The sequence below is a fragment of the Myotis lucifugus genome, unplaced genomic scaffold (genome assembly GCF_000147115.1).
Source record: "Myotis lucifugus unplaced genomic scaffold, Myoluc2.0 scaffold_41, whole genome shotgun sequence".
Taxonomy (NCBI): domain Eukaryota; kingdom Metazoa; phylum Chordata; class Mammalia; order Chiroptera; family Vespertilionidae; genus Myotis; species Myotis lucifugus.
This window is the reverse complement of record NW_005871089.1, coordinates 1,694,432-1,713,868: the sequence shown is the minus strand read 5'-3', so window position 1 is coordinate 1,713,868 and position 19,437 is coordinate 1,694,432. Positions and strand designations below refer to the sequence as shown.

The window sequence follows — 19,437 nt, the reverse complement described above, 5'->3', positions numbered from 1 at the left end:
TTCTAGTTTCTAAATACCATTTTCCACTAAAAAGAATCATAACTCCTGCAAAAGAGGATCCTGGAACACCTTGTGCCAGAAAATGAGGACGTGCTCAAAGAATGATGAGGAAGGTCATTATCAAAAGATTGAGATGAGCCAGTTTGACAAATCCTGGAAAATTTTAGTATCAAAATAAATAATAGTAAAGGATTATAACCCTCTCTTAATGTGTAAAACTCTGTCAAGTAGTCACTAGGAGTTATAATTCCTGAGGGCTAAAAGTATGACTTCCTCTAGCAAATGCAGATGCATTTTAAATAGTTCACAGCTTGATTAATGCCTTTGTGATAGAATGAAAAGCAGTGAGTGAGGCATAGCTGCTCTACCAATAGTGCAAGGCAGTGACGACAGACTTAGGCACAAGTATGTATGTGTTTATCCTTACCGTATTCATATGTATTTGAAAACTATAACTCTGAGAAGCAACAGAAGAGCCATGCTCTGGAAGAAGCACGAATCTCTGATATCTAGGTCAAGCAGACAGATGGCATTGTGAGGTGAGGGAGATTGGAAGTAGAACACGTGTGCACGCGCGTGTGCCCACACACACACACACACACACACACACACCAGGAAATGGGATGAAATGATCCAAGGTGAAAAGGCTAGTGAACAACAGCTAGCCCTAACATTAATGTGAGCTAAGATATGAAAGAAGAAATAAGTTTATTGGATATCTATCACTATGTTCCTGCTAAGCTTCCCTTCCTGGTAACAGAACACTTCTTTTCTGCAGCAAACCCAATCCGCAAACATATCCCAACCCCATTTTACTAGGGTACAGGAAACAAAGGTACCAGGCTTGAGCAGTCAGTGTGTCCTTTATGCCCTGGCCAGAGGATTAGTTCCCACTGGGTACTTGGCCCAATAAGTGGAGCCAGAATCCTCTGCAGCACTGCTGCCCAGCCTGTGATGGGCACTTGCATCACCGGGACCTTTTAGAAGTGATGGCTCTGATCCAGAAGGGAAAGGGCAGGCTTGAGATTCTGGATTTCTAATAAGCTCCCCAGTGATGCTGATGTTGCTAGTCCCGGGTCAGTTTTGAACATGAAGGCTCATCAGAAACTTTCTGTCAGCGTTAGCAGGAGGAAGTGCTCTTATATCAGAGTGGCTAAGCTGACAGACTGTGTTTCTGGGGGCTGGGGGCTTTTCCACAAGCAGCCGGTGGGCTTGTTCTATGTTTCTGTCACTCCCTTTATGTGTTCTTTGTCATTAGATTACACAATTATAGAAAACAGAGTTTGTGTATTTATCACTCCCCATGATGTCTTATTGCTATTTTATTGCTGTGTTCTTCAACAACCAACTGGAAAGAAATTTTAAATTTTTTACATGAAAGAGATAGAGAAATACATTTATGAAGTGGTAAAGAATGTGAAGGAGGAGGATCAGTTATGCGCTACCACCCTCTGAATATCCCGAGCCAACCCTACATCTTGACCTCGTGCAGCTATGAAACATTGGTATCACTTTCACAATCCCTGCAGGGGCTCATTATGAAGAATCAAAAGGCAAGTGAAGTACAAAAAAAAAAATCCCAAAGATGAGATTAAAGGAACTTCAGAAAAATATTATTAATCTGGTTGAGAGATTTATTCAGTGCTTCCTAAATTAAACACTATGGTCTCTAACATGGCATCTACAATTGATATTGTCAATTTATTTTATTTTTTTAATGCCTAATTAACTTCATTTATTTTTCTCATAATTTATTTCTAAGATGGGGGAAGCCTGGGCAAAACTATATGTATGATTATTTTTATTATTTTAATTTAAATTATTTATTGTTTAAAGTATTACATGAGACTTCTTCCCCCCAGCACATGCCCTCACCCCCCTACTATCTGTGTCCATTGGTTATGCTCATATTCATGCATACAAGTCCTTTGGTTGATCTCTTACCCCTTCCCTGCCTTCCCTCATAGGTTGGACAGTCTGTTCGATGCTTCTATGTCTCTGGTTCTGTTTTAGTTCATCGGTTTATGTTGTTCATTATATTCCACAAATGAGTGAGATCATGTGATATTTATCTTTCTCTGACTGGCTTATTTTGCTTAGCATAATGCTCTCCAGTTCCATCTATGCTGTTGAAAATGGTAAGAATTCCTTCTTTTTTTATTACAGCAGCATAGTATTCCATTGTGTAGATGTACCACAGTCTTTTAATATACTCATCTGATGGGCACTTAAGCTACTTCCAAATCTTAGCTATTGTAAATTGTGCTGCTATGAACATAGTGGTGCATATATCCTTTCTGATTGGTGATTCTGTTTTATTGAGATATATTCCTAGAAGTGGGATTACTGGGCCAAATGGGAGTTCCATTTTTAATTTTTTGAGGACACTTCATACTGTTTTCCAGTTGATTTATTTTTAAGCCAAAAGAAAAAAATTTTATCAAAAACAATTTCCAGAGAGTAGCCAACAGTTTTGAACTACACTGTAAGATATCTTGGAAGTGTATCATTAAGTCGCTGTAATACCTTTTCATGTGCCCAGGACAAGAAATTTAATTGATTCACTTCCCTTCAAGACAATAATCCAGAGGTATCTTCTTTATTTGTAGAGAATCCCAATTCTCAACTCCGTTACTTGGATATAAGAAAAAATTTTAAAGGGGAAAATAACTTCCTCTTTTAACCAATGCCTGATTAAAAGTCCAGTGACTTTTAAGATCAGGCAATAATTTTCCTTCTCAACCAAGTTAAGTTTTGTCCCTTCATAAAAGTCATCTTTAATACTAAAAACTAATATGGAGAAAGCAACTAATTCAACCCATCTAATAGCCTATTCACATGCCCATAGGTGCATGTATGCACACACACACACCACACACACACACACACACACACAATTTCTCAACAGTATACTCCTCAAAGGAGAAGTGCATACATAATAATCCTAGGCTCTTATTTGTCCTTCAGGCTACCCAGTCTCCAGGATGGGAGTGTTCTCTTCAGCTCCACCCCTCCCAGAGAGGTAGCTCTAAGTTTTCCATTTCAGGACAGATGTATTAAGAAGCCTGATTGTAGGTGCATTTCTAAACTGTGTTCTGCTATTCTGTACTCCATTTGTCTGATTCCTATATCTTTCAATTGATTAAAAATTAGAGCAGAAGAGAAGGGTATGATTGTCAATCACCTCCTCAAACATCTAAAGTCAGCAGCTTCTATAGACACATATAATCCTTATAACTTTATTCCTAAATAATTTAACACAGCTTTTAGATTAGAACAACTATGAACAACTCTACTCCAACAAACTGGACAACCTCGACCAAATGGACATATTCTTAGAAAAATACGAGCTTCCAAAACTCAATCAGGAAGAATAAAGAAAACCTGAATAGGCCGATAACTACTTATGAAATGGAAACAGTAATCAAAAAACTTCCACCAAACACAAGCCCTGGACGGGATGGCTTCACTGGGGTGTTTTATCAACCATTCAAAGAAGAACGAAAACCTATTCTCCTCAGAATATTCCAAAAAATTCAAGAGAAAGGCACACTTCCAAGCTCCTTCTATGAAGCCAGCATTAACCCAAACCCAAAACCAGATAAAGACACTACAAAGAAAGAGAATTACAGGCCAATATCCCCGATGAACATAGATGCTAAAACCCTCAAAAAAAATCTAGCAAATCAATTCCAGCATTACATTAGAAAGATCATACACCATGACCAAGTGGGATTTATTCCAGGGATGCAGAGATGGTACAATATCCACAAATCAATAAATGTGATACATCACAAAAACAAATTGAGTAACAAAAATCTCATAATCGTATCAATTAATGCAGAAAGGGCATTTGACAAAATCCAACATGCTTTCCTGATAAAACTCTCAGCAAGGTGGGAATAGAGGGATCATACCTCAACATCATAAAAGCCTTATATGACAAAACTACAGCCAACATCATACTCAATAAGCAAAAACTAAATCCATTTCCCCTAAGAACAGGAACAAGACAGGAATGCCCACTCTCACCACTCCTATTCGACATAGTACTGGAAGTGCTAGCCATAGCGATCAGACAAGAAGAAGAAATAAAAAGCATGCAAATAGAAAAGAAGTAAAATTGTCATTATTCACAGATGACATGATATTGTACATAGAAAACCCTAAAGACTCCATCAAAAAACTACTAGACTTAATAAAAGAATTTCGCAATGTAGCAGGATACAAAATTAACAGCCATAAATCTATGGCTTTTTTATACACCACTAATGAACTCACAAAAAGAGAAACTAAAAAAAAAAAAAAAAACAATCCCACTTACCATTGCAACAAAAAAATTAAGATACCTAGGAATAAACTTAACCAAGGAAGTAAAGGACTTGTACTCATAAAATTACAGGATGCTGAAAAGAGAGATAGAGGTAGACATAAACAAGTGGAAGAATATATGGTGTTCATGGATTGATAGAATCAACATCACTGAAATGTCCATACTACCCAAAGCAATCTATAAATTCAATGGAATACCCATTAAAATACCAATGGTATATTTCAATGACCGAGAACAAACACTCCAAAAATTCATCTGGAATAAAAAAAGACCCCTAGTAGCTGCACCAATCTTGACAAAGAAGAACAAAGTTGGAGGGATCACAACACAAGATATCAAGCTATATTACCAAACAACTGTCCTCAAAACTGCCTGGTACTGGCACAAGAACAGACATATAGACCAATGGAACAGAACAGAGAGCCCAGAATTCAACTCAAGCCACTCTGCTCAATTAATATTTGACAAAGGAGGCAAGAGCATACAATGAAGTCAAGACAGTCTCTTCAATAAATGGTGTTGGGAAAATTGGACAGATTCATGCAAAAAATGAAACTAGACCACCAACTTACACCATACACAAAAATAAACTCAAAGTGGATAAAGGACTTAAATGTAAGATGGGAAACCAAAAAAATCTTAGGAGATTCCATAGGAAAGAAAATAACAGACATATGTCATAGCAATATCTTTACTGATACAGCACCTAGGAAACTACAGAGAAAATTAAAAAATGGAACTACATCAAAATAAAAACCTGAACAGCAAAAGAAACCATCAACAAAATAACAAGGAAGCCCACTGCATGGGAGAGCATATTTGTCAATGTTATCTCCCATATGGGTTTAATCTCCAAAATTTACAAGGAACTCATACAACTTAACAAAAGGAAGATGAACAATCTAATAAAAAAATGGGCAAAGGACCTAAGTAGACACTTTTCAAAAGAGGACATACAAAAAGCCAAGAGACATATGAAAACATGCTTAAAGTCACTAATCATCTGAGAGATGCAAATCAAAACAATGAGGTACCATCTCACACCTGTCAGAATGGCTATCATCAACAAATCAATAAACAACAAGTGCTGGTGAGGATGTGGAGAAAAAGGAACCCTCCTGCACTGTTGGTGGGAATGCAGACTGGTCCAGCCACTGTGGAAAACAGTATGGCGTTTCCTCAAAATATTAAAAATGGAACTCCCATTTGACCCAGTAATCCAACTTCTAGGAATATATCCCAAGAAACCAGAAAACACCAATCAGAAAGGATATATGCACCCCTATGTTCATAGCAGCACAATTTACAATAGCTAAGATATGGAAAAAGCCTAAGTGTCCATCAGTAGATGAGTGGATTAAAAAACTGTGGTACATCTACGCAATGGAATACTATGTTGCTGTAAAAAAGAAGAATTCTTACCATTTTCAACAGCACAGATGGAACTGGAGAGCATTATGCTAAGCAAAATAAGCCAGTCAGAGAAAGATAAATATCACATGATCTCACTCATTTGTGGAATATAATGAACAACATAAACTGATGAACAAAAACAGAATCAGAGACATAAAAGCATCGAACAGACTGTCCAACCTATGAGGGAAGGCGGGCGGGTAAGAGAGTAAGAGATCAACCAAAGGACTTGTATGCATGTATATGAGATGAGCATAACCTATGGATACAGACAGTAGGGGGGTGAGGGTATGTGCTGGGGTGTGGGAGCAGCTGGGGAGAGGTCAATGGGCAAAAAGGAGAATCATGTATTACTTTAAATGATAAACAATTTAAATGAAACCAAAAGAAAATGCAAACCACAATAAAATAAAATAAAATAAAATAAAATAAAATAAAATAAAAATGTTAATACACTTCCATAAATAGTTATTAACCTCTCAACTATGTATTTGTGAACCCAATTTGAAACTATGTGCAAACAGCCTATTCACAGGATTTCCTTTAATTTTAGTTCAATAACCTTTTCTATAAAAACTCACCCACATATACATACAAATAAATTACCCTTATCCTAATGAAAATGAAACCTTCTGACTACAATAAGAGTATCTGGGAGAATTTCTGGGGAGTTTCTTCATAATCTATATATATAAAAACCTAAGCAACCATTACGACCGAACGACTGGAACAACTGGAACAACTTGTCTCTATGACCACACTGACCATCAGGGGGCAGATACTCAACGCAGGATCTACCCCCAATGGTCAGTGCACTCCCACAGCCAATCTCCCCCAGCCAGCCAACCTCCCAGGGATTCTCCCCACCTCCGGCAGGCCCTGATCACCTGATTGGGGCCAGGTCCGGTCTGCGGCGGGGAACCTGGGGTGGGTGGCGGCAGACATGGCCCCTTTCCCAGGGTGGCCAAGGGCCGGCTCCCTCCTGGAGCCTGTGGCCAACCTCCCACAGTCTCTCCCTACCTGCCCCTCCCCTTGGCCTGCAGGCCCCGATCGGTCCAGCCCCAATTGGCCTGGCCCTGATCGACCCTGATCACCGGCCAGGCCTAGGGACCCCACCCGTTCACGAAATTCATGCACCGGGCCTCTAGTGTTATAAATAAAATCCATGTCAGCATTTGTTTGCATTTTTGTACTTACAGAATTGACACTTTAAATGTCTACATATGCCATTAGAAATAGAGTATAACTAAAGCATCCTATATACTAAGGTACCAGTTAATAATGCCGGATTTTGTGCCCTAACCGGTTTTGCTCAGTGGATAGAGCATCAGCCTGTGGACTGAAGGGTCCCAGGTTCGATTCTGGTCAAGGGCAGTACCTTGGTTGTGGGCACATCCCCAGTAGGGGGTGTGCAGGAGGCAGCTGATCGATGTTTCTCTCTCATCGATGTTTCTAACTCGCTATCCCTCTCCCTTCCTCTCTGTAAAAAATCAATAAAATATATATTTTTTAAAATGTCGGATTTTGTAATCAAAGAAAACATGGTAATTTCAAGAGAAACATCAAAAGTGCTTTATTCAAAGTAATGTCCACCACTAGCTACACATTTCCCCATCTTTCAGGTAATTTGTGGATACCGTCTCAATAGAACATTTCTTGTTTTGAGGCAATCCATTCAGAGACCCAATTTTCCACTTCTTCGTATGTTTTGAAGTGCTGCTCAGAAAGTGTGTGTGCCATCGATCAGAACAAGTGGTAATCTGAAGGAGCAAGGTCTGGTGAATACAGCGGGTGGGTTAAAATATTTCTCAGGCAAGATCTTTTAACGTGTCTTTAACTGGTTTTGAAGTGTGTGATGGTGCGTCATCATGAAGCAAAATTACTTTGCCGTGTCTTGTGGCCCATTCTGGTCGTTTCATGATCAAAGTGTGGTTCAAAATGATTATTTGTTGTCAGCAGCGATCTGTATTAACGGTTTCACCTGGTTTTAGAAGCTCATAATACACCCCACCTTCCTGATCCCACCAAATGCAGAGCATTGTCTTCTTTCTGAAGCGATTTGACTTGCAGTTGATGTTGATGGTTGACCTGGATCAACCCATGATTTTGCGCATTTGGGATTCTCAAAATAAATCCACTTTTCATCGCTAGTCACAATTCGATGCAAAAAAGACTTTCTTTCATGCCATTGAAGCAACATTTTACTGATGACTTTTCGGTTTTCCATTTGTCTTTCCTTCAGTTGATTTGGCACCCATTTTCCTTCCTTTAAAATCTTTCCCATTGCTTGTAAACAATCGGAAATTGTTTGCTGAGCAACATTTAATCTTTCTGCAAGTTGTTTTTGAGTTTGACACACATCTTCATCCAATAATGCTTGTAATTTTTGGTCTTCAAACTTTTTCGGTTGACCTGGACGTTGTCTTTCACATCAAAATCATCACTTTTAAAGCGTTTAAACCAGCATTCACAAGTATCTTGAGATGGAGCATGTTCACCATAAGCTTCCTGAAGTATATGATAACTTTCAGCTGCACTTTTTTTGGCATGAAATTCGACATTTTTAAGTGTAATAATATCTATGATGTTAGCACCTTCAGCAAATTTAACATATGAAGTTTTGAAGCTTGCTGTCAATACAACAAAATAGCATACATATCAAATCACATATATATCAACATATGTGTAACCCCATCTATTGAAAAAAATCTGCATTATTAACCAGTATACCTAGTAATAAAAACCTAATATGCTAAGTGTACAGTAGGCTGTTCAGCCAATCAAAGTGTAACATGCTAATGATATGCTGAGGCCACTCAACTGCTCGCTATGATGTGCACCGACCACCAGGGGGCAGACAGTCAACCGGTCAACCAGTCACTATGACGTGTGGGCCTAAGCCTTCAGTCGGACATCCCACGAGGGCTCCCAGGTTGCAAGAGGGCTCAGGCCAGAGAAACATCAAAAGTGCTTTATTCAAAATAATGTCCATCGCTATCCAACAGATTTTTTTCTGTCTTTCTCTCCTTCAAAGGTAATGCCAAAGGAATAAAATAAACATGATATAGGTTCCCCAGTTTCTCCCTATCTTATACATTTTTCCCTTTTCTTTCTTCTTTACTATCTACCATCCCTGCCCTATGAACTTTGACTCTTCAATAAACCACCAGGCTTGCAAAAACAGTCCTTAGAAAATATCATTCTGATAGTTGCTGAGTCCTCAAGCAAGAGGAATGAAAAAGGAACCACCTTCCAGGTGCTACTGGAGGTTAAAATTGGAAAGTGCCTATGGTGAAACGCAAGGTGTCATCCTCAACTCTCCAATACCCTAGGAAAGATCTGGCCTGTTGCAGCTGGAGAGTTCCTGCATTCAGGTGCTCCCTGGCAACACATTTGAATGAAGTTTTTAACTTCTATTCACGTCACTTAAATATTTTTCTCTTAGCAGTAAACTCTATATGCAACTTAGTAAATTTGAAAATATAAAGCAAATGTACTCTGTTCACTTTAAAATGCTAGCTTAAAGCAAAATTTTTATAGAATATTTAAGTACAAAAACTATAAAAATGTTTAAGGTATACAGTGGTAGGCAAAATAGGTTAAATTACCTGCCATTATTACCTAAAGCTAAATCATAAATAAGTAAGGATACAAAATCATAACAACAATAAGAAGACAAATACTATAAATAATACAATCTACTCTAATAAAGAGAAAGATGCAAATTGCTGTACCTTCGCGATGCCCACCAGCCAATCAGGAGTCAGTGTGCAAATTAACCCAACAAAGACGGTGGGTTAATTTGCATACACAGGTGCCAAGCGACTGAGGGCAGGGCGGGCCGCGCCGTCCTACCCGCTCCAGGCCTCTGGGCAGTGTGGGAAGGCGGAAAGGCGGCTCCGGGCCAGAACAAAGGCAGAAAAGTGGCTCCAGCAGGAGATGGAAGAGGTGGGAAGCCCCTATTTTTAGAACTTGTTTTTGTTGGCCCTTTCAAAAATGCAATCAAATATTTGTCTGAAGGTAAATCCCATGTGAGATCTTAGGCCAGTGATGGCGAACCTTTTGAGCTCAGCATGTCAGCATTTTGAAAAACCCTAACTTAACTCTGGTGCCGTGTCACATATAGAAATTTTTTGATATTTGCAACCATAGTAAAACAAAGACTTATATTTTTGATATTTATTTTATACATTTAAATGCCATTTAACAAAGAAAAATCAACCAAAAAAATGAGTTCGCATGTCACCTCTGACACGAGTGTCATAGGTTCGCCATCATTGTCCTAGGCAAATATCTCAAAAGGAGTTAAGTAGCTAAATGGGTACTGGTAATGAAATTTCCTCAACAAGTATGTAATCATTTCTTTTCCTATCATTTCTTAAATTTAAAACTTTTCTTAATAGGCGGTCAGAAAAAATATCTCAATAGTTGATTTCCTCTATTGTTAATAACAAGATTCGCATATTGTTCATTATCTGTCACTTAGCCACAAAGGGGAAAAAAAAGTAAAGGCATTTTAACATTTTGTGAGTACTAAGGAAAATGAATTTCCTTCAAGCCAAAAGGACAAAAATGGCACTTCCAATCTTGGGTATTAGAATAGTAAAGCCCTAAATCTCAACTATAGGAACACTTTATGAAACAACCTGAATTCCCAACAAATATCAATACATTCTGAAGGTCAGTAAAATAATTTCCTTCTTAAAATAGCAACTAGTACTACAAGAAACAACTGCAGGGCAATTACAATTTCTCTGATTTTCTGAAATAGAAATAGGTTCTTCTCTGGATACATAATTCATACAGGGTTACTTTTTTTCTCAGGCTAAAGTGTGGCTTGAGAAAAAAACATAAAGGTAAAATTATGAGCCATTTTCAGTAAAATTTTGAAAACAGCCTAGAGCAGTGGTTGGCAAACTTCAGCTGGCAAGCCACATGCGGCTCTTTGGCCCCTTGAGTGTGGCTCTTCCACAAAATACCACATGTGGGCGCGCACATACAGTGCGACTGAAACTTCGTGGCTCATGTGCAGAAGTTGGTATTTTGTGGAAGAGCCACACTCAAGGGGCCAAAGAGCCGCAAGTGGCTCGCGAGCCACAGTTTGCCGACCACTGGCCTAGAGGATAATCTTGCCCTGTAATAAAAGAAAAGTCAAACCCCAAAGCTTGGAGTCCAGTGACCTTTAGTCATGTAATTACTAAAAGAGGTCATTGGAAAACTTGTAATAGCATTCCTTCCTCAAAAATAACAAAATGAAAACTTTTAAAAATTTCAATGACATCATAAAGAGAAAGCAGAGTCCAAAAAGCATTGTTTCACTAAGGGAAGGAAGGAGTATTTTATCCCTGACATTGTTTACTAGTATAACTTCCAGTGTATAGAGATAATAAAAGGAAAATTATATTTGGCAGTTTTGTTGTTGCTTTTAAATGCCCTGCAGATACTGCAGATCCTTATTGCCTGTACCCTGGGGCACACCACAATAACAGAATGGTTTCGTTTCTATAGCTTTTTCTTGTATCTGGAAGTTCTGGGCAAGATGCTTACTGACAAATCAACATATTGACCTGGAAGCCAGAAACAACTGCCAAGAATGTTATGATCGTTTAAGCCAGGGGTCCTCAAACTACGGCCCGTGGGCCACATGCAAATACAAATATTGTATGTGTTTCTGTTTTATTTTTTTACTTCAAAATAAGATATGTGCAGTGTGCATAGGAATTTGTTCATAGTTTTTTTTTAAACCTATAGTCCGGCCCTCCAACGGTCTGAGGGACAGTGAACTGGCCCCCTGTTTAAAAAGTTTGAGGACCCCTGCTTTAAGCCTTTAAACCTCACATGTCTAGGTATTAAACATAGTCCAAATGACTTAGTATTAACAGGAGACCCACAAAACAAGTTCTTAGACCACACAGAAAAATTTTTCTACTTGAGGGATTCAATTCTTTTTGAAAATTTTGTTGATACGAGAGTAATATTTTTACTGAGAGCTTACCTATAAATGCTAGTTACTGAACAAAGCAGACATACTCCTCTGCCCTTTTCAAGTTCACAGTCTAGTAGGGAGAACAATTTAAAATGAAATTACAATAAACTATCAACACTGCAATAATAGTGGAAATAAAGGAAGTTATGAAAGAATGTAGCAAGACCCCACAGTATTTTTTAGACTTTTAAAACCTAATCCATAGTGAGAAATATATTTACATTATAATCCACAAATGCATGCATAGATACACCCATATATAATTGAAACTGAAAATTTTTCATGAAACAATATTTGCCCTTAAGTATGTGACAAACTGATATTTTCTATTAGTTTTCTAGTCTTGATTCACTAAATAGATTTTAGGATCCCTCTAGAAGTTTTGATTTGAAGTCTGAAAAGCACAGACCAGTGGTATTTTTAAGTCAGCTGCATCACTTGCTAAAGATATGAATTTCTGAGCCCCACCTAAAACTATTGAATTAGAATCCATGAAAGATGGATCCCAGAAAGAAGGCTCTCCAGATGATTTTTGGCATATTAAAGTTTGAGAAGTTGTGGTGTCATTTCATCTGAAACCTAAAGGAAGCTCAGGATTTACTCAAAGAGAGGATAGAAAAACGTTATTGCCAGAAGCCACAGGAGATACAAAGACTGAGTGGGAAAGGGGGAGCATGTTATGTTTAAGGAAGTTCAGTGGAAGAGGAGTCTAGGGCATTATGGGAAGGCAATAAGGATGGAGAGGTAGGCATGGCTTCTTCTGCAAGCTCCCTCTTCTACTCTCTTTCATACCACCTCAGAATGATACGGAAGTATTCAGCCTCAAAAAGAAAGGACATTTTTACATGTTACAACATGGATGAACTCTGAGGACATTATGCTAAGTGAAATGAGTCTGTCACAAAAAGACAAATACTGTATAGTTCTATTAGATGAGGTATCAAGAGTAGGCAAACTCATAAAAAGAGAAAGTAGACTGGTAGTTGCCAGGGGCTTGGGGAGAGAGGAATGGAGAGTTGTTGTTTAATGGGCATAGAGTTTCAGTTTTGCAAGATGAAAAGAGTTCTAGAAATTGGCTGCACAACAACGTGAATGTATTTAGCTTAACAATGGTTAAGATGGTACATTTATGTGGATTTTACCACAATGAAAAAAAAAAGAATACATGAGACCTGAGCTGATATCTGACCTTGACTAGTATCTGACTCCTTTCCTAAAGATACTGAATTCCCCTTAGTTCTAGAGGCAATAGCAACCATGCCCTTTTAGGCAATCAAGGCACTAGAATTATAAACCCTCTTCTTTCTGTTTAAAAACAAAAAAAAGCTTATAAAAACTTTCTACATTTGGAGAATGAAAGAAAAGAGAGATTGAAGAAAAGAAGAAATTACAACCTAACTTTGTAACTTTGCAACTATCTCAGTGGAAGAGATGAAACTAATGAAACACCCCAGTTTTGGCTACAGAGCATCAACTGCCTCCGGAGGGTAGCATATATTGGTCTGTGACAAAATTTGTGTTTAGAAAGCTTTTCCTTTTGAAGGGAAATTATACATAAAACAGTGATCTCTAAATTAACAAATATTCCCATTTTGGGGTGTCATAACTCAGTGGCTCCCAAATCCAGCACTGAATGGCCCATGAGAATCCTCCGAGAAGACGCCTGGCCCCACTGCGAATCTGCTGGAGCAGATCACCCAGTGACCATATGTATCTTCAAAGCCTCCCCGGTTATCTTTCTATGCAGCCTCTGTGGAGAAATCACTCAAAGGAAGGACAGTTATGAGAAAGGCTGCCTGAGCACATGCTAACCTCTCTCCACCCTCTCTAAATCTCTTCCATAGCAGTACTAAAAAACAGGAAGACCATCAGCAGACCAGAACAGTAAGGAATTTCTGGAAGATATAAAGCAGATGGAATCAGTAAAACCCAAAATTGCTAAAGAGCCTTAAATGAACAGGATGATTACATTGTAAACTGGTAAGTGTTGCTGGCAAGGCTGCAGAATATACCCTAAATCAGAGGCAGCAAGTATTGGCAGCAGATGAGTCACCTGTCCAGTAATTATTGAAGGGTTTAGTGACAATCTGCTAGCCTCTCACTCTCAGAGCGGCTAACTCCTGAACTGTCCCCAAAATGAAGGGAGAGAGGGCAGTGATCTGGTTAAGTTCTGGTGGCAAAGATGAAAAAAGCACCTGCAATCTCAGAAGGCAAGTTCTTTGTGCACATTCTAAGGGAGATCTGACTGGGTAAACATCCCCCCTCCTCCCTATCCTGTATCCCCTGCAGACAGACATCCTGTACTCACAATTTGCATTCACAGTGGATATTTTTTTATGTTTAGAAACAACTGGATCTTTATTTTTTTAATCTTTCTTGTTGAAAGTATTACATATATCCCCTTTTTTCTCTCACTGACCCCTTATAGCCAACCCCTGCCTCCCACTTTAACTCATGTTGAGGAAAAAAACTCCATCTAGAGTCTAGATTCTAGACTCTCATTTATCAATATAAACTACCATGCAAAAATCATAGAAATAAAGAAACAAAGAAAGAAAGAGCATTTTTGTTTCTTTCTTTTGTTTAGAAAACAAATACAGGTATTAGCACCATGAAAAAAAGTAAATGCTAGAAATCAAAGAAAACTTTACCTCATTCATAAAATAAGAACCACTAGAAAAAAATACAATAATTACTTGGAAACTATGAGCATGAGAGCCAAGAAGAACAAAATGAATCAACCAAACAGCACCCCAGAAGAAGAGGTGAATAATGAAATTTAAGTAATTCCCTTGATTAACCACAGAATATTTCTCTTAAAGTAATCATCAAAAAATGATTACTTTGGCAGTCCCCTTCAGCACTCTGTGAGCCGGAGGAAGGCCCAGGGTTATTATGGTTGTGGGGGGTTGGAGGGGAGTAAAGAGGGGGAAGGCAAGGCTCACTGCAGTTTCCCATGGAGTAGACCTAGTGAGTCCACCCTGAGCCCTCTGCATCAGTTTTGCCCAAGTATGCCCTGTGTCTTTAATGTGCCAGGACCCTTTACTTTGCTAAGGCCTACTCTGCACTTAGAGTTCAGTGCTGGTACCATCTAACTCTGGGAAGGCTTTCTTCACTTCCAGGCTGATTTACATTTTCTAATATTGCCACAACTAAGTTTAACTAACTGAATTACAATTACCCATTCCCTACAGACCCAGTGTCACTGAGCAAAAGCTCGTTACCAGATGCACATAGAAGCCAAGACTATGGCACCAGCTTTTGAGAAAAGAAAAGGCTTTTGTTTTGCAAGTGGAATAACAAGGAGATAGGAGGCAAGACTCAAATCTGTCTTCCCCATCAAGGGTTTGGGGCAGGATGAAGGGGTGTCAGCACTGGATCTTCCTGGACAATGGACCCTTCACTTAAGAAAGGGATCGATGTTCAGGATCTGGCCATGTTCGGTCCTTTGGTTCCATGGGGTAGCAGTTAAGGGTGCACAAGTATCACTCATGAGTGGTGTTCACAAGTGTTGCTCGCAAACTTTGCTTCCAGGTCTTGCTAGAAACAGGATAGGACCAGTTTGAGCTGGTTCTGGGGTGCACCAGGAGTTCAGAAGTTCAGATGTCCTGGGGATCTGGGAATATCATAATCCGTATACCCAAATTTATATCTCTCTTTAAATTATTCCCATAAACAATACAAGAAGCATAGTATTGAGTTCCACCACAGGCTGGGAGACTTAGGGGTTTGCAGCACCTTAAACAGTTAATACTGTGACACATGAGAAACAACATATTGTGAGGATAAGGAACTATCCTCTCAAAACAGATTTTAATGGGCTTGAGGTAGAAATTCCCTAAAGAAAGTTGAGTGTCCCTTGCACTCCCATTGAAAAATAAATCCTACCTCCTCAACAAGATAGAAAGGCAGATGGAAGAGCATTCAACACAAACTGAAAAAAAAAGATAAAAGGTCTTACAGAAAACGTTAATGCCTTTTCCATAGAAAATAAAAAAGATTCAAGGTATCTCTTTGAAATAATGCCTATTTGTAAAGTTCACCATCTGGATTTAATCTCTAACATTTAGAGATATAGCACAGGGATACAGGTAATACAAGTCTGATGGAGGAGGAAAAAAGATGCAAATAGAAAACGCACAAAAACTAGTTTTTAATAATCAGAAGCATAGGCCTAGAGGCCAGGAAGAGATGTGTTCTAAACTCTTTTATACTTAATTCTTACCATCTTATAAAAGCAGGTTCAAAGAACAGCCTTGAAGTAAAACTAAAGAATTTAGGGGTAGTTAGTTATAAAACCTAGTTCAAACTAAGTGGCTAGGGGGAAGAAGGAGAAGGAAAGTCTGACTGCTTGTTTCAGTTCCAGTTCTAAAATCTCCCACATTGACAGTGAATGTGACTTTATCACAATATAAAGAATTATATGCTTCAAATTTTTGTAAAGCAAAATTTATACATTCATATATATGTGTACACACACACACACACACACACACACACACATATTAGTATACAGTCTCTTGGCAGCACTCATTCTAAGTAGGGATACTAAGTTAGAAGTTATGGCCTAATTAGCAAATGTCTCTGACAAATATAGCCAGCTATATCAAAACTGCTTAGTAGGTAATTTATGAAAGAAATTCTAATTAAACTGACTAGTGCAATAAGTGTCAAACAAAAGACAGCAAAATGTATGTTTAAATTTCCACATTTTACAAGAGAGCAATTATAAAGTAGAATAAAATAAAAAGCACATTACATAAATTTCATTATTTTAGTATGAGAGGCACTGATACACAACAGAGCTTTGTTTTTCCACAAAGAACTTTGTCACCGATGGCCCTATCATTTTCCAATTTAAAAATCTCACATGTCAATAAATTCTCCAAGGTACTTACAATCTTAATTTAAAACACTACAAACCACACTATCATGTTATTAGTAAATGACAAATTGGGAGTTTCCACTTACTTAGATATATTGTTGAAGCTGAGAAACAGACGTTGGAGGCAGGGCAAATTATCCACATCTCTCTAGAAGGAAACAGAAAGCAAAAATTGATCAGCCGAAAGCAAAAGAAATATTATAAAGGTCTTCTTGCTCAGCTGTTGAAATAAATAGTCATTTCTATTCACTGCAACCTTGCTAGATCATAGATTTCTCCTGGACATTGGGCTCCATTCTTCTCCACTGCAGATTAAAGGGGAGGGTTTCAGTACATCCGCAGAACAAGCTGCACCACTCACAAGGTAAAGCACTGAAGGGAACAGAGAAATGCTGCCGCTAGCCTCTTAAGCATGCTTTTGGGAAAGAAGCCAAAATGCTTCTTCAGCATTTGAACTGTAGCACAAATGTAGTATGATCAAACATTTGCTAAAAATCATATTTAAAAGGAAGCCATTCTATTGCTTTAAATTTTAAATTTATGCAATTTGCTTTCCAAATGGTACTGAGAATTTCAAAGCAATTTTCTTCACTATTCTCAAACCTTTGGAAATATACCACTCAGTTACAAATGAACAAAACACAAACAATTCCTCCATAAAACTAAACGCAGATCATAGTGTCACTGAAGGGCACCATAAGGGCAATTTCCATTCTAAGCAAAAATTGGAGGTTCTTGTAATTGGAAATTTACCCTTCATTGTTAAGGTATAGCACCCAAAAGCAAACCTTTGCTGTTTACATGTAGTTACACTCAGCAAATATTGAAATCTTTGGCCCAAATTATTTTTAAAGTATTTTTATTGATTTTTAGAGAGAGAGAAAGGGAACAGGAGAAAGACTGAGGTGAGAGCAGACCCAATACCTCCTGCACACCCAATACTGGTGATTGAGCCCACAACCCAGGCATGTACCTGACTGGGAATCTAACCAGTAACCTTTTGGTGCACAGGACAACACCCAACCAACTGAGCTACACCAGCCAGGGCCTAAATGATTTTTTAAAAATCATAAAATAAAAACAAAGTTACCTAATCTCATTAAATAAAAAGACACAAACCTTCTGAAAAGTATGACATACTGGAGTAACAGAGTCTTAAGAGGAAGCTTAGTCAGTAATATCATTATTCACATAAGAAAAAGTATACAGTTGAGATTGCTGCAGGGGTAGGGTGGAAGTGGGTGGGAAGATGACTCAGGATTTCATACTATCCCAGAGGCTAAGAGCACAAGATTCCATTTATCCTGACTTCCAGTACTCTGCTTTTTAAAACAGCACAGGGGGCCTCCAACCTTCTCTCAACCCCTTAGGCCCTAAAGAGTGTAAAACAAATATAATTGCAGCTATCAAATCACCCAGTAAATGCACCATTCATTTGGCATTACCATTCTCAGGCCCACCCCTGAAAAACCTGTTCCATAGCTGTGAGTTAGTGATTTTTAGAGTTTATCAACCATGGTCAAAAAATAAGTCTGCATAGAACAGGAAGTCCCCTCAGTGGGTGATAGGCTCCACATGTTGGCAAACTTCTTGAACCAGCTCTACCAGCTACCTCATTCTCTGATATTCCCAGAAATGAGAGGGGAGGCGGAATGATAGACTAGTAGTAGAGCTAATTTTATTTCATGGCTCTATTTTCCAAAGAAAATGGTAGCTTGCTTCCTATCTGCTCCCCAGAAGTATGGAGTCACAACCTAACTGAAAGCCCTCTCTGAACTCTGGGGGAATCTGTTCTCCAGTTCTTCCTGGAATCGACCTGAGGTATTGCTAGGCACTAGCATTGTTTGCTGGCATTCAAGTGGAAGAAACTGAGAAGCAGTCGCCTAGAATTCCACTAAATCAAGGCATCTTTAAAAAATTATTTTTTTTGTCTCTTTGAGCTCCAGCCTACCACCTCCAGAAACTACAGACACCTTTCAAGACATATTTTTTGGCTATTAAAATATAAAATCAAATTACATCAGGTGATAATTTATGAGAAAGGTTTTTTAAACTTTAAGTTATAATGTTTTACATTTATCTTCATTTATAAAATAAAATTTTAGGTTTTATCAAATTTTCAAAATAACTGTCATTACCTATAGAGCTATGAAAAATATTCACAATAAACTGAAAAGCTAAAAATCAGAATTCAACTACATATATAACCACTTCAATAGGCAGTCTTTACAGCAGTTTAAAAGGCAAAATAATTATAATCATTTTTGTTGTTCCAAATTTCATTTTTTTAAAGAAAATTATAACTTTTCCTTAATTTTTCTAGCAATTCAGAGATATACTTTGTAATGAATTCCTAGCATTACAATTATGGGGGAATCAGTATTCAACAATCTGTTTACCAAAAATGTTTAATTATTTTGAAATGATGGGGAAGGGAGAAATGATGTAAAAAAGCTAAATCCTCACTTTAAGAAAAAATCACCATATTTTATTATCAAGCATTAAACTCAACAGTTCTTTTCTGGAGATAACAATATCATAGGCAGAAAAACTATTGCAAAGAAGCAATAATGTTAACATACCTAAGATGAGAAGATAATGAAATAAAATATTTATATATAAAATATTTATAGCTCATTTGTTATTAATCTGCTCATAGTCTCAAATTTATTATATTTAACAAAATGCAATTCTGAGAATCACATTCAAAACTTTTTTGAAGATTCAAAACCATTTTATATATTTAAAATATAATCATTTTAAAATAGATTTAAATAAAACTGCTACAAGATTATTGAGATTATAATTCTTTATTCTTCA

The 19,437-nt window shown here is 37.9% G+C and overlaps 1 protein-coding gene across 1 annotated transcript in view; it reads right to left on the bottom strand.

The window, feature by feature from the left end:
* The window catches only part of LRRC49 (leucine rich repeat containing 49), a 170,716-nt gene that overhangs the window by 108,109 nt on the left and 43,170 nt on the right, over nucleotides 1-19,437 (bottom strand). The window contains 1 exon segment of the mRNA XM_023753166.1: nucleotides 16,704-16,765. Coding sequence (XP_023608934.1) covers nucleotides 16,704-16,765 — 62 coding nt within the window.